Below are 13,003 nucleotides of genomic sequence, written 5' to 3'. Positions count from 1 at the left end.
AGGTAGCCCCATTCCACAGTGCTCGGCAGTCTGTGAGCTTTGATTCCCTCTCAGAATCGCCTGCAGGAGGGAGCTTGAAGAAGGCACCCCTCCTCTCTGCAGGTAGCCCCCTTCCATAGCGCTCGGCAGTCTGTGAGCTTTGAGTCCCTCCCAGAATCGCCTGCAGGAGGGAGCTTGAAGAAGGCACCCCTCCTCTCTGCAGGTAGCCCCATTCCATAGCGCTCGGCAGTCTGTGAGCTTTGATTCCCTCTCAGAATCGCCTGCAGGAGGGAGCTTGAAGAAGGCACCCCTCCTCTCTGCAGGTAGCCCCCTTCCATAGCGCTCGGCAGTCTGTGAGCTTTGATTCCCTCTCAGAATCGCCTGCAGGAGGGAGCTTGAAGAAGGCACCCCTCCTCTCTGCAGGTAGCCCCCTTCCATAGCGCTCGGCAGTCTCTGAGCTTTGATTCCTCTCAGAATCGCCTGCAGGAGGGAGCTTGAAGAAGGCACCCCTCCTCTCTGCAGGTAGCCCCCTTCCATAGCGCTCGGCAGTCTCTGAGCTTTGATTCCCTCTCGGAATCGCCTGCAGGAGGGAGCTTGAAGAAGGCACCCCTCCTCTCTGCAGGTAGCCCCCTTCCATAGCGCTCGGCAGTCTGTGAGCTTTGAGTCCCTCCCAGAATCGCCGGCAGGAGGGAGCTTGAAGAAGGCACCCCTCCTCTCTGCAGGTAGCCCCCTTCCATAGCGCTCGGCAGTCTGTGAGCTTTGATTCCCTCTCGGAATCGCCTGCAGGAGGGAGCTTGAAGAAGGCACCCCTCCTCTCTGCAGGTAGCCCCCTTCCATAGCGCTCGGCAGTCTGTGAGCTTTGAGTCCCTCCCAGAATCGCCTGCAGGAGGGAGCTTGAAGAAGGCACCCCTCCTCTCTGCAGGTAGCCCCCTTCCATAGCGCTCGGCAGTCTGTGAGCTTTGAGTCCCTCTCAGAATCGCCTGCAGGGGGGAGCTTGAAGAAGGCACCCCTCCTCTCTGCAGGTAGCCCCATTCCATAGCGCTCGGCAGTCTCTGAGCTTTGATTCCCTCTCAGAATCGCCTGCAGGAGGGAGCTTGAAGAAGGCACCCCTCCTCTCTGCAGGTAGCCCCATTCCATAGCGCTCGGCAGTCTCTGAGCTTTGATTCCCTCTCAGAAGCGCCTGCAGGAGGGAGCTTGAAGAAGGCACCCCTCCTCTCTGCAGGTAGCCTCCTTCCATAGCGCTCGGCAGTCTCTGAGCTTTGATTCCCTCTCGGAATCGCCTGCAGGAGGGAGCTTGAAGAAGGCACCCCTCCTCTCTGCAGGTAGCCCCCTTCCATAGCGCTCGGCAGTCTGTGAGCTTTGATTCCCTCTCAGAATCGCCTGCAGGAGGGAGCTTGAAGAAGGCACCCCTCCTCTCTGCAGGTAGCCCCCTTCCATAGCGCTCGGCAGTCTCTGAGCTTTGATTCCCTCTCGGAATCGCCTGCAGGAGGGAGCTTGAAGAAGGCACCCCTCCTCTCTGCAGGTAGCCCCATTCCATAGCGCTCGGCAGTCTGTGAGCTTTGATTCCCTCTCAGAAGCGCCTGCAGGAGGGAGCTTGAAGAAGGCACCCCTCCTCTCTGCAGGTAGCCCCCTTCCATAGCGCTCGGCAGTCTCTGAGCTTTGATTCCCTCTCGGAATCGCCTGCAGGAGGGAGCTTGAAGAAGGCACCCCTCCTCTCTGCAGGTAGCCCCCTTCCATAGCGCTCGGCAGTCTCTGAGCTTTGATTCCCTCTCGGAATCGCCTGCAGGAGGGAGCTTGAAGAAGGCACCCCTCCTCTCTGCAGGTAGCCCCATTCCATAGCGCTCGGCAGTCTCTGAGCTTTGATTCCCTCTCAGAATCGGCTGCAGGAGGGAGCTTGAAGAAGGCACCCCTCCTCTCTGCAGGTAGCCATGATTTGTGATCTAAAGTTCAGACCTAAACCATTGGAAAGGTCACAGATTTCACACACAAAAGCATTTACCACATGAAGCCCCAGATTATGGACTTTGGGAGTAATCTCCTAAAAGACGGAATTTAAGGAGCAAATCACTTGGTGAAAGAACAGACATTGTCAAAGGATTGAGGCAGAAATTTTACTAAAAGTAGGTTTAAACATTGTATTCCAGCAAGAGACATTATTTAGGAAGGGTTCTGATTCATGCCAATTCAATGCCCACCGTTGGCTTACAGAGTCTCTTACAATCCACTGCCTTTAGATAATGACATTAATCTAAACATCTTCTTGGAATCTCTGCATTTATCATCTGTCTGAGCCTTATGTCAAGGATGAGTTAAGGCTCCCATTATAGAGGTTATTGAGCTTTCGTTGTGTCCGGGTGGTAGTAGACCACCCCTCTTAGTATTCACTCATCTCACCTATCCCCCTCAACCCTTCTAAAAGAGTGTGCTATATGTTTCGTGGTGATCTGCAGACAAAGGGCTGGTGTATTCTAAGCGTGTTGATGGAGCACCTACCTACCTGTGCTAGAGTTCTCAACCACAAATCTGCTCTGAGCAACATAGTAACACACACTTGAATACTTTTTGGGACCAGCGATTTCCACCTGTTTGGAATCCCTAAAAAATGCATGGCATTTGTGATAAAGATGTAAGTTTCTTCGCAGAAAAGCAGCGTGGTAAATAATATGGATCATATGAAAATCTTAGGTGAAAATTCTGGAGAGATGAGCAGTATCTGAGGCAATGCTCATTTGTAGGAGGGAACGCATGTGGCATGATAGCGTACTGCCTATCAGTTAAGTCTTCATCTTGTTCCCTTCAGAACCAGCGGTGAAGATCCTCTACCCAAGTAAAGACCCACCACCGCTGAAGGTCTTCGCTGGAGAGTCCTTCACACTGGCCTGCGAGCTCTCGCGGAGCAATGCCCACGTGCGCTGGCGGAAGGATGGCCAGGAAGTCAGAGAGGATGGCAACGTGTTGCTGACCACTGAGGGCGTCCAGAGAAAGCTAATGATCCAGTCAGCTGGACTGGAGCATTCTGGGAAATATGTGTGTGATGCAGTGGACGACTCCAGGCACTTCGCTGTCCACATTTCTGGTGAGTAAATCCGCATGGATCAGTGTTTCAATAGAGGCCCTGGGTACATGTGCTTGTGGTGGTCCCTGTGGTTTATGATGCTTAGCAGTTATGATGCGCCAAGGACTGCCAGTGATGACCACGTATCGTGTGGCGGTCAGTAATGTGGAGTTGTGATCAAACTGAAGAACTGTATGTTGAGTATATGATGTGGCATGAAGCATGTCCATACAGAAGTGGCCCAGAGACAGCCAACGCCTCGGGAATGCTGCACACTATAGTGTCCATGAGGCATCATTGCAGTCCGCCGAGCACCTTCAAACACCAGGGAACACCACAGCTCATCTGGCACAAAGAGACCAAAAGTAACTGAAACGTTAAACAAAATGATTGAAGAAATAGAATACATGCCAGCACTCTCTTCTTAGCGCTATATCTTGTGTATCCAATCATACATTCTGTACACCAGATCACTTGAGCACAGCATAGCTATCCAGAATGGCATTTCCTGAGATCAACATCTCATTTTACTGCAGTGTCACATCTACTCCCTTCTAGATCGCTAGTGAATCAAAGCTTCTGTCCACTACACTTCCTCAGATCTCTACTAGATTTCATCTTCTCCTCACTAGATTTCATCTGCTTTCTACTGCATCAAATCCTGCTTCACCAGATCAAGCCTCATCTGTACTCCATCAAATCTTCCTTCGTATGACACCAGATCACTGCTACATTCCATGTATCCCCACTGATTCTGCCTGTTGGCCACACTATTACACCTCCTTTCGACGAGATCTCACATATCTGCTCCTCTACAGCTCCAGATTTCTGCTACATCTAAATATTTTATCAGTGAATTACAAGGAGAGCACAAGTAGTCTCTATGGGCCCGAGACACAAAGGAAAACTTACATTTTTGTGTAACTTTACTACTTTTCGGTGTTCACAAAGGTAAACTTAGACCAAAAGCCTAACTTTACTACTTTTCGGTGTTCACAAAAGGTAAACTTAGACCAAAGGTAAACTTAGACCAAAGGTCTAACTTTAGTACTTTTCGGTGTTCACAAAAGGTAAACTTAGACCAATAGTCTAACTTTACTACTTTTCGGTGTTCACGAAAGGTAAACTTAGACCAATAGTATAACTTTACTACTTCTCGATGTTCACAAAAGGTAAACTTAGACCAAAGGTAAACTTAGACCACAGGTCTAACTTTAGTACTTTTCGGTGTTCACAAAAGGTAAACTTAGACCAATAGTCTAACTTTACTACTTTTCGGTGTTCACGAAAGGTAAACTTAGACCAATAGTCTAACTTTACTACTTTTCGGTGTTCACGAAAGGTAAACTTAGACCAAAAGTCTAACTTTACTACTTTTCGGTGTTCACAAAAGGTAAACTTAGACCAAAGGTAAACTTAGACCAAAGGTCTAACTTTAGTACTTTTCCGTGTTCACAAAAGGTAAACTTAGACCAGAAGTCTAACTTTACTACTTTTTGATCGTCACAAAGATAAACTTTGACCAAAAGTCTAACTGTATTACTTTTTGATAGTCACAAAGGTGAACCTAGAACAAAAGTCTAACTTTACAAGTAGTAACTTACCTTTATAAATACCAAAAAGTAGTAAAGTTAGACTTTTGATCTACGTTTACCTTTGTGAATACCAAAAATTAGTAAAGTTAGACTTTTGGTCTAAGTTTACCGATGTGGATACTGAAAAGTAGTAAAGTTACACAAAAGTGTAAGATTGCCTTTTTGAATCAGGCCGCATGTCTTTGGACCCTTTCTTGTCGTGCCAGGGAGGAGGGCTGTAGCAGAGAGGTAGAAAGGTAGGTACAGCAAGGGTCTGGAAGTACCAATGTGGCACAGATTGTACTGGGAAGTGGTCAGTTCTGACAGGGAGTTAAAGCCTGCTGTGGGCAGGCTCTATATACATTGACAATGCAACTGAGAAGGAGGAAGGGACGGTACTAGGCTCAGATTAGCACAAGTAATTTCAGGACTGCTCTGCAACGGTCCAAGGTTTCTAAACCTCAAGCTGATCATTAATTGCCACGGTGTGCCCATCAGACCATGGTCCAGGTAGAAGAGTTCCGTGCATCCTGGGCACTCATTTACAGATTTGCTCAAAGATCTGCGACAATGTGATAAATGTGTTTTGAGGCTGAGGTACTGTCACAGTCTTACTGTACGATAGAATGATTGATATCCCTGCACCCCCCACCCCCAAAATACTGCCCTATAGTACTTCTGAAAGACATTTGTTATTGTACCCCCTGAATCCGTCAACCTATTATTGTTTCTGCCAGTTTGGTAACCCCCTCGCTCCCCCCTTCACAGATGTGAGTGAACTTTGCCCACTCATCTACTGCACACACTCCCAGCAGGAGATGAAAAACTAGTCTGAATGCCCATCTGACTCCTCCAAGCTCATGCCGATCTCACCCACCTACCAAGCACTGCTTCTTTAAGGACTTAAGCCTCACTCTCTGCCCTGCCAAGAGGCACACTGTCCCATCTATGCCTTCCTCTGTCCTCTTCCTGGCACTGCATTTCCACCCACATCCACTGTTTAAAGGTGAGATGCAAAAGCAAGTTTGGAAAACCTACAAGTCTGAATTCTCCAGCAAGCTTGAAGAATATAATATAGCCTGCAGTGTCCCCACCGTTGCCGTCGATGAAGATAAATGAACATCCTAACAAAAACTTATCCCGTCACAAAAACATTCACCCCATGCTGTTCAGTCACTACTGTAGTCTGGTCCTGCCAGTGCATCACCACGCCCATCACACTTGCCTTCCATCACATGCACTGGCATTAACCACCCTCTGTGCTATTCACTTCTACTCCAACGTCTGTAAAACCAGGAGCACCCTCTAGACACTACACACTGCCCCCATCCCAACCACAGGTACTTAGGAAGACAGAATACTGATCACCCGGCACAGGCATGGTATGACCTGGAAAGAGCAAGTCTCAGCCAGCAAGCATAGCAATAGCAAGGGAAGCCTGGCAGTGTACCCTAGAAAGAGAGGTACTGTACCCCAGAAAGAGAGGTAGTGTGGAACAGAAAGAGTGGTAGTGTAGATGTCTTTAGGAATGGGAGGATCCGGCCTGTTTTGAGAGTTTTTGAGAAGATATCTTGAGTGAGGAAAGCATTGACAGTGGTGAATAGAAGTGAGAGAGTTTCCTTAGAGAGAGTTTTGCTGAAGAACAAGGATAACACATAAATAAGAACTGGCTTTGAGGGAGTTGAGTATATTGGCAAGATCTGAGAGGCGGCTTTGAAGGAGGACCCCTGCAGGATTCTTCGTGAAATTGTGGGCGCTAGGCTTTGAGGTGTTGATGTGCTGTCACATCTTCTGTCTTTATACTGCTAAGTATTGTTCCGCCATTACCTGTTGAACTTGGGCCCCTATCCCACATAACCATGCTGGATAAAAACAGTCAGAACCACTCTAGCACAGGGAGGCTCAGAAACAACCGATGCATTGGAATGGAAAGAAAGAGCCAAGGCTCAGATAAGAGGTTTAAACAGGTTTAAACGGTTTATTTTGCTGTAGTTAATGAACACATGGGCATGATAACAAAGGCTGTTGAAAACATATTCTGGAATACAGAAATCAAAATCTCAACCTTACAGAAATATCTACATCTAGAACAACAGAATACACAACCAGTGGAAAACCAACACCCAGAGGAAAGCCAACACACAGAGGAAAGCCAACACCTGACAGGAAGACCTAACACCACACAATACAGAGGTTTTATGAGAACAAGACCCAGGAAATTAAGAATAAAAAGGAGAAAATGGAGGAGAGGACTAGCAATATTCAAGGTCATGATATCCTGAGGTACAAGACTTTTCAACACGTAAAGACAAACCGAAGGACGTAGAGAATATAGTGAGGAGAAGCAACGGTTGGATATCATGTGTAACAGAGATGGATGAGGCTGGCATGTTGATGGAAAGGCCTATCAAAATGTTCCTTAGCACAGCCGTAATCTGTCCCAATGATAGAAGATTCCATTAGAATTATGACAGAACCAAAGATGGGCATAGTAGTTGCAGGATGTCTTCTCATGTCCATTTCCTGGACTTTAAAACTAAATGAAAGGTCCTAAATGATGCAAGGATTGAGGGGGCCAATCTTGAGTTCAGTGGCAAGTGCGACAACCTTGAACATTATTACACTGTGTCCTGAGAAGACACTCCTGCTCCAGAGATGTAAGATGCAAATTAAAGGGAAAGAACATCTAATTCACCACCTCCTTTCCCGATGGCTTCGCCTCTGGATTGAGGAAGACCAGAAAGGCTTTGAGTACAAATTAGAGGCAGTACTGACACATGAGAAGGTCAGCAACCCTATCCCGACTGATAAACTCCTGTGAATTGTAATAGGTTCCACCACAATAGCGGGATCCAAAAACTGGAACATCCTCATTCTATGGGGAGGGCAAGAGTGGATGATTGTTTGAGGTAGTTCGCCAAGCTCTTCAAGGCACAATAAAATTGAGGGGACAATGTCGTCAGCTACAGTTGCCCAGCGCCTCATACGCTGAACTCACTGACCTCCTAGTGGTGCCTGAGAGTCATAACGCACAATTAGCCTTCGAATATTAGCTGGTTACTTTGTTTGCCCGTTAGCTGACTCATTCTCTTGTTTTCTTGCTACGTTCCTCCTTTAACCAGAGCTTTCTGTGCATTGAAGGGCCTGGGAAAGCCCAGTATGTTGTTTCAATTGGTCACCATGTTATTGACCACATTCCATATTTGTTGTTGCCCCCTATCCTCTCCTGTAATTGGTGTCCAAAACACCAGACTTTCCCTGCCACTCTACGGCTCAGCACACACATCCCTGGTATCTCATGGGGCAGGCCTAATAGGGTGACTGACCTACTTGCCTCCCCTACTTAGGGTAGGGGAGAACTACTGGCCTCCTTAATTAAAACATCTCATTTGTTATACTCCTGGTGATGATACAATTGATTTCCTCTCAGTGCTTTTACCGATGCAAACATTCTTCAGTTCTCACTGATATTTCAAACTACTGTTATGACCACTTTGGTGTGCCCCATGAAGCTCTAGGCGCCCGTCTCCATTGATGGCTGGCCGACAGGTCTTGCCCCAAAGCATCAACTGCCTGCACAGAAAAGTGAAACAAACTAGGGAACTGATTACTCTGTAAAATGAAACTAACTTTACTACAGGACACTTTTCTCATTGAAGATGCCAAGCTAGAAAGAGACTGTGTGCATAAGGTCTGTTCACCTCAGGGGCTTCATAAACCTTACCCACGCAGTCTTGAGGCAAGAACCTAATCTGTGCCATAAAAGAATGATCTTCAATGAGCAAACATTAATGAAGGACACTGATAACAAACACTTAGGTGTGATACATAAATCACCTGACCTCATTCAATGATTACAGCACATTATTAATCAACACAGAAGCCCCTAATAAAAAGGTTCAGATTTCTTTAAGAAATAGAATTGAAATTTATAACGCCTCCCCCAGATAACAAAATGGTTTGTGAGGTTAAAATATCTCAACCCTGTGGTGGGTTCATTGATTGACTGGAACGATGGGAGTTCAAGGCTTGCCACATAGAGGACTTCCAGTACCATTATGACCCAGATGGGGTTGATTGCTGCCTGGCACCTCCAGCACCCAGAACAAAGGACTGGTGGTGATAGATGGGTGGTGAGAGGTGGGATGTTTCACAATAGAACGAAAAATGATTCCTCCCAACTGAGAGGTTTAAAACCTCTGCCTTGGAATGTGTAGTGGTCAGCAACAGGAGGCGGAGGAGGGCAACTCGATTTGGAATATGGGTAAGGCACTTCCAACTGGAAGGCAAGCAACCCAGGACCAGTTTTGCTCTAATAAGGGCTCAGTGAGCAAGGGACCCAGGTCTGGGCTTACCTTTGCCACTTAGGGTAGTACACGAGACACACAAAAGGTAAGGGGAGGAATGCTTGAAATTTGTCTAACCACTGGCGATCGGTCAGAGTAGCATCCCAACGCATCGTTCTTTTGCCATCCATGCCCCCTCAGTTTGGATGCAGCTTTATACAAACCAGTCTTAACTCTGCTCCTCATGGGAACAGTCCAAGCTGAGGCGGAATGGTGAGCAACAAAATGATGAGCTGGGATGCGACCCCGAGCGGAAGGGGAAGAAGGACTGGGTCGTAGATGCTGGTCTTGTAACATACTTTAACATCTTTTATGCTCCCTGACCATGTTACCCTGGGTGTGGGGCTGTATATTTTAATAAATATAGATCCTAGAGACTATGAGCCAGGGGTAACGTATAGAGTGTCAATGAAACTACTAGGTGTCAGAACAAAATATATGAACTTTGGTTATTAAAGTTCAACTGTTGTTGAAAGAGGTGCAAGCCTTCCTCAAGTGCCTCCTCGGAAGATAAACAACCAAGGACTGCGCATCATATACATTGTAATGGCAGAAAACTGTACCTGTAAGGCCAACCTGAGACATACACCTAACGAACAATGGACACTTTCAAGATGGCGACCATGCAAGATCCCATCCCAGTGTTTCAATGAGGCGACTATATGGCGATACCTATTTCCGTAATCCAATATACCTGAAACATGAAAGGTAGCTGAGTTCCATGCTAAGCAGCAAAGGTGATCAGTTTAAATTTGTACCATTTGGTGCTAAGTTGGCACCATGGACAAAGTCTTTAGCAGTTGTGGCAGCACGTGTAAGGTGCCAAGAAAGTGGTGAAGATTGTTCTCTGCAGCTCTGGTTGGTAAAGCGGCAACACCTCAGCAAGGCAAGACCAACATAAAGTAATTAAGAATTTCTCCCACTTGGGAGTCAGACATTTTAAAGAAATTTCGACCCATTCCATCCCAGAGATATACATTGCTTAGTCAGATATAGGTGAAGGCAACACCAAAAGAACTGTGCATTCTGGCAGTGACAACAGGTTCAAGACTAGTGAGTGGCAGGGCGCCAAGTATACATCCTGAACCGCATGGCGTCACTTCAGAAATGGCTGAACAGTCAACGGACGAAGTCAGGCAAGGTATGCGAAGACCCAGTGTTGCTGACGTACAGAGTTGTACAAAAGTACATTTTTGACACACAGATTTGGACAAACGCCAGAGATTTAATAGATCTAACCAACCCTTACTGAAGATGCTTCTTACACGACGCTTTTTAGTTACAAAGGACCTGTGTAATATTGAATTGTATCAGAAAAACATCCAATATCAGGAGCAAATGCTGCATCCAGAGAGAATCCACCACAGGGGTAATGTAGATGACGATATTCAGCCACTGGATCCTCCAGGGGATTTTGCATCTCCCTCCAACACTTTACAGTTTGTCTTGGTGCCCGGATCTGAACGAGGCACTATATCTTGTGGGTCAGCTGTGGTGTGTACTGCTGTGGGATTGTGGGGTAGTACTGGATGCATGTATGGAGGGAGTGCTGTGTGGTTGTGGGTTTAAATCATATTTAATGGGGGCGTGGTCTGGCCACGAGAGAAGATGGCTGCCTGAGCTGTGGGCACCGCTCCGAGACAGGCCCCAGACGGAGGCCTTCCATATGCTGCTGGGAGCACACAGTGGGTTTTCTCCCCTCTCCTCTGCCCTCAGGACAGCGGCAATGCGCTGAAATCCGCAGGCAGCGGTGTGCCTACACGGTGAAATCCCTTGCAACCGGGTGCGGCCACTGGGCCTGACATCACGGCAGAAGCCTCGGCCCTTGCGTAAAGGGCCGGCCCGCCCCTAATTCCCGGACGCTGCAGCCTGCAATCCAAGGCCCTCCTCCTGTGCCGCACTGGAGGTGTTTCAGGGGTGTGCAGTTCCAGGACCTAGCTGGCGGCGGTGCACCCGGCTTTCCAGCAGGCTCTTCTGGAATCCCGTCTAACACCACGGGTGAGCCTGGATACGGACCCACCATCAGAAGGGCACTGGCGGCATCGAGGGAATGGAAGCCGCGAAGCCTAGAGACAATGTGACAGCCTCGATTCTAGCGGCACAACCACTACTCCTTGGTCCCCGCGGATGCCCCTTGCTCTCCATACTGTGCATGCCGGGAGATAAGGACGCACAGAGGGGGCAGGTGGACTCAGAAGAACCCACCACACCCCGCAGTTCAGTATCAGGACTACACAAATTCCTGGACCGGCCCACACTCCAGGCCCAGCAGACACCTGGGCACATATAGGGGGTCCACACCGACAAGTACCCCTTTGCAGGTGAGCAGCGGGACCGGAGGGGACACACTTACACACAGCCACCTTCCCCTCTCCCCTCCCTTTTGCTGATCTGAGTCCCAGAAGGGTGGGAACCAGTCAGCAGGAGAAGGCCAGAGAAAACTGGGACAACCCAGAGACTTTTCCTATCCCCACAGACCCTCCACCTGGGCGAGCAGTATTATCCAGTATTAGGGTATCTTTCACAGATTCAAATGCCTGAATCATTCCAAGTCGTCGGGATGGGAGTCCCCGGTACATAAGAAAAGTAATGTCTCACTAGACATATAGAGAGATAGGCCAAAGGCCTCACATTAGTAACATATCTAGGTCCTTTTGTAATGAGGACCAAACTCTAGAGAACAACCAATCAGCTATCACCACCCTCGGGAACCAGACAGGAGCCCGTGCCCTGTACCTCCTAGGCCTGGCAGACGACCGTGCCCACAGCGTCAAGACAGAGTGGAGAAAGGGCCGAGCTGGGGGCTCCCGATTATGTGGCCTCAAGGGACCGCAAACTTTCCCTCCCTCGTACTTTGAGCTTCAACAGCCATCTAGGCCTTGACACCACCTCTTAGCCTACCTCTACGAAGAATTGGAGAAACCTCCATAACAGGTCGTGCACACCTCTTCTTCGCCTTCTAAAGGAATCCCCTGCAAAGTCATCCTAGAAACAGCGGAGGCCAACGAACCACGTCTGCCACGACAGCTTTATCCTGCGGGAAGCAAGTGCAACGGCACAGGAGAGCAGAATATTGTCACACCCCGGAGGGTGAATGTCTGCTGGCAAGCACCCAAGCAAGCCCTCCAGACAACTTCTCTTCACGGAAGCGCTCAAACAGCCATGCACCATGGACACAAAGGGTGCACCCCTCCCACAAGCAGTGCACCGCAGCCCCCACCACCTCCACACAGGGCGAGACCATCGACCACATCCTGCAGGAAATATCGGCAGTAGGCCGATGGCTGGAAGGAATGGACACTAACATCTCCACGCTTGCGGAGGAGGTAAAATCAATGAGGTCGGACATTGCGGGGTTCCACATATGAGTGGAGGGGTTTGACGAAAGAGTGAAAGCAGGGAAGGCCGATTCAACGAGGTTTTGGACATGGACCATGAGCCCCTCTTCCTCCGCAGTAAACAAATAGACTTGGAGGACCGCAGTAGGAGGGACAATGTTCATTTTTTTGGCTTACCGGAGGCAGCGGAAGGATCAAACACCAAGGCATTTTTCACAGACATCCTCCCGAGACTTACAGGTCTCAACTTTGACCCCCCCCCCCCCCCCTCTGGAAATGCAACGTGCCCACCGCATCATCCCCCCACGCAGGGACTTTGTGGCCTGTTCTCGACCCCTCATTGCCTGTTTCCTGTGCCATGAACAAGCACGACAGCTGCTGTCTGTGGCCCTTATGCAGGGTCTAGTCACATATGAAGGCCATGAGATCCGCATGGCAACGGACTTCTCTAGCGAGACCAATGATCGCCACAAGGCCTTTCTCTCCCTTCGACCCCGGCTATGACAAATGGACATTAAATACGGTCTCTTTGAGCCTGCTCGCTTCCGGATCACATGGGATGGTATCTCCAAGGACTTCTAAGACCCAGGGAACCTGCTCCTGTTTCTGGACACTGTTGAACCGCAGGACATGGAAGTCCATTGCCCCAAGGCCGGACAAGAATGCATCAATGGATCTCCCCCTCCTGCCCGAGAGGCAAGCAGAGAACCA

General features: G+C 48.6%; 1 protein-coding gene across 9 annotated transcripts in view; it reads left to right on the top strand.

The window, feature by feature from the left end:
• OBSL1 (obscurin like cytoskeletal adaptor 1) overlaps positions 1 to 13,003 on the top strand; it is a 685,475-nt gene that overhangs the window by 396,743 nt on the left and 275,729 nt on the right. For all 9 annotated transcript variants that reach the window (XM_085650183.1, XM_085650179.1, XM_085650182.1 and 6 more), the window contains one exon: positions 2,780 to 3,055. In XM_085650183.1, the coding sequence (XP_085506309.1) occupies positions 2,780 to 3,055 (276 nt within the window). The remainder of the gene's footprint in view (positions 1 to 2,779; positions 3,056 to 13,003) is intronic.

Source organism: Triturus cristatus, chromosome 3_2 (assembly GCF_964204655.1).
Source record: "Triturus cristatus chromosome 3_2, aTriCri1.1, whole genome shotgun sequence".
Taxonomy (NCBI): Eukaryota; Metazoa; Chordata; class Amphibia; order Caudata; family Salamandridae; genus Triturus; species Triturus cristatus.
The sequence above is the reverse complement of the archived record's forward strand: the minus strand, read 5'-3'. Positions and strand labels throughout refer to the sequence as shown.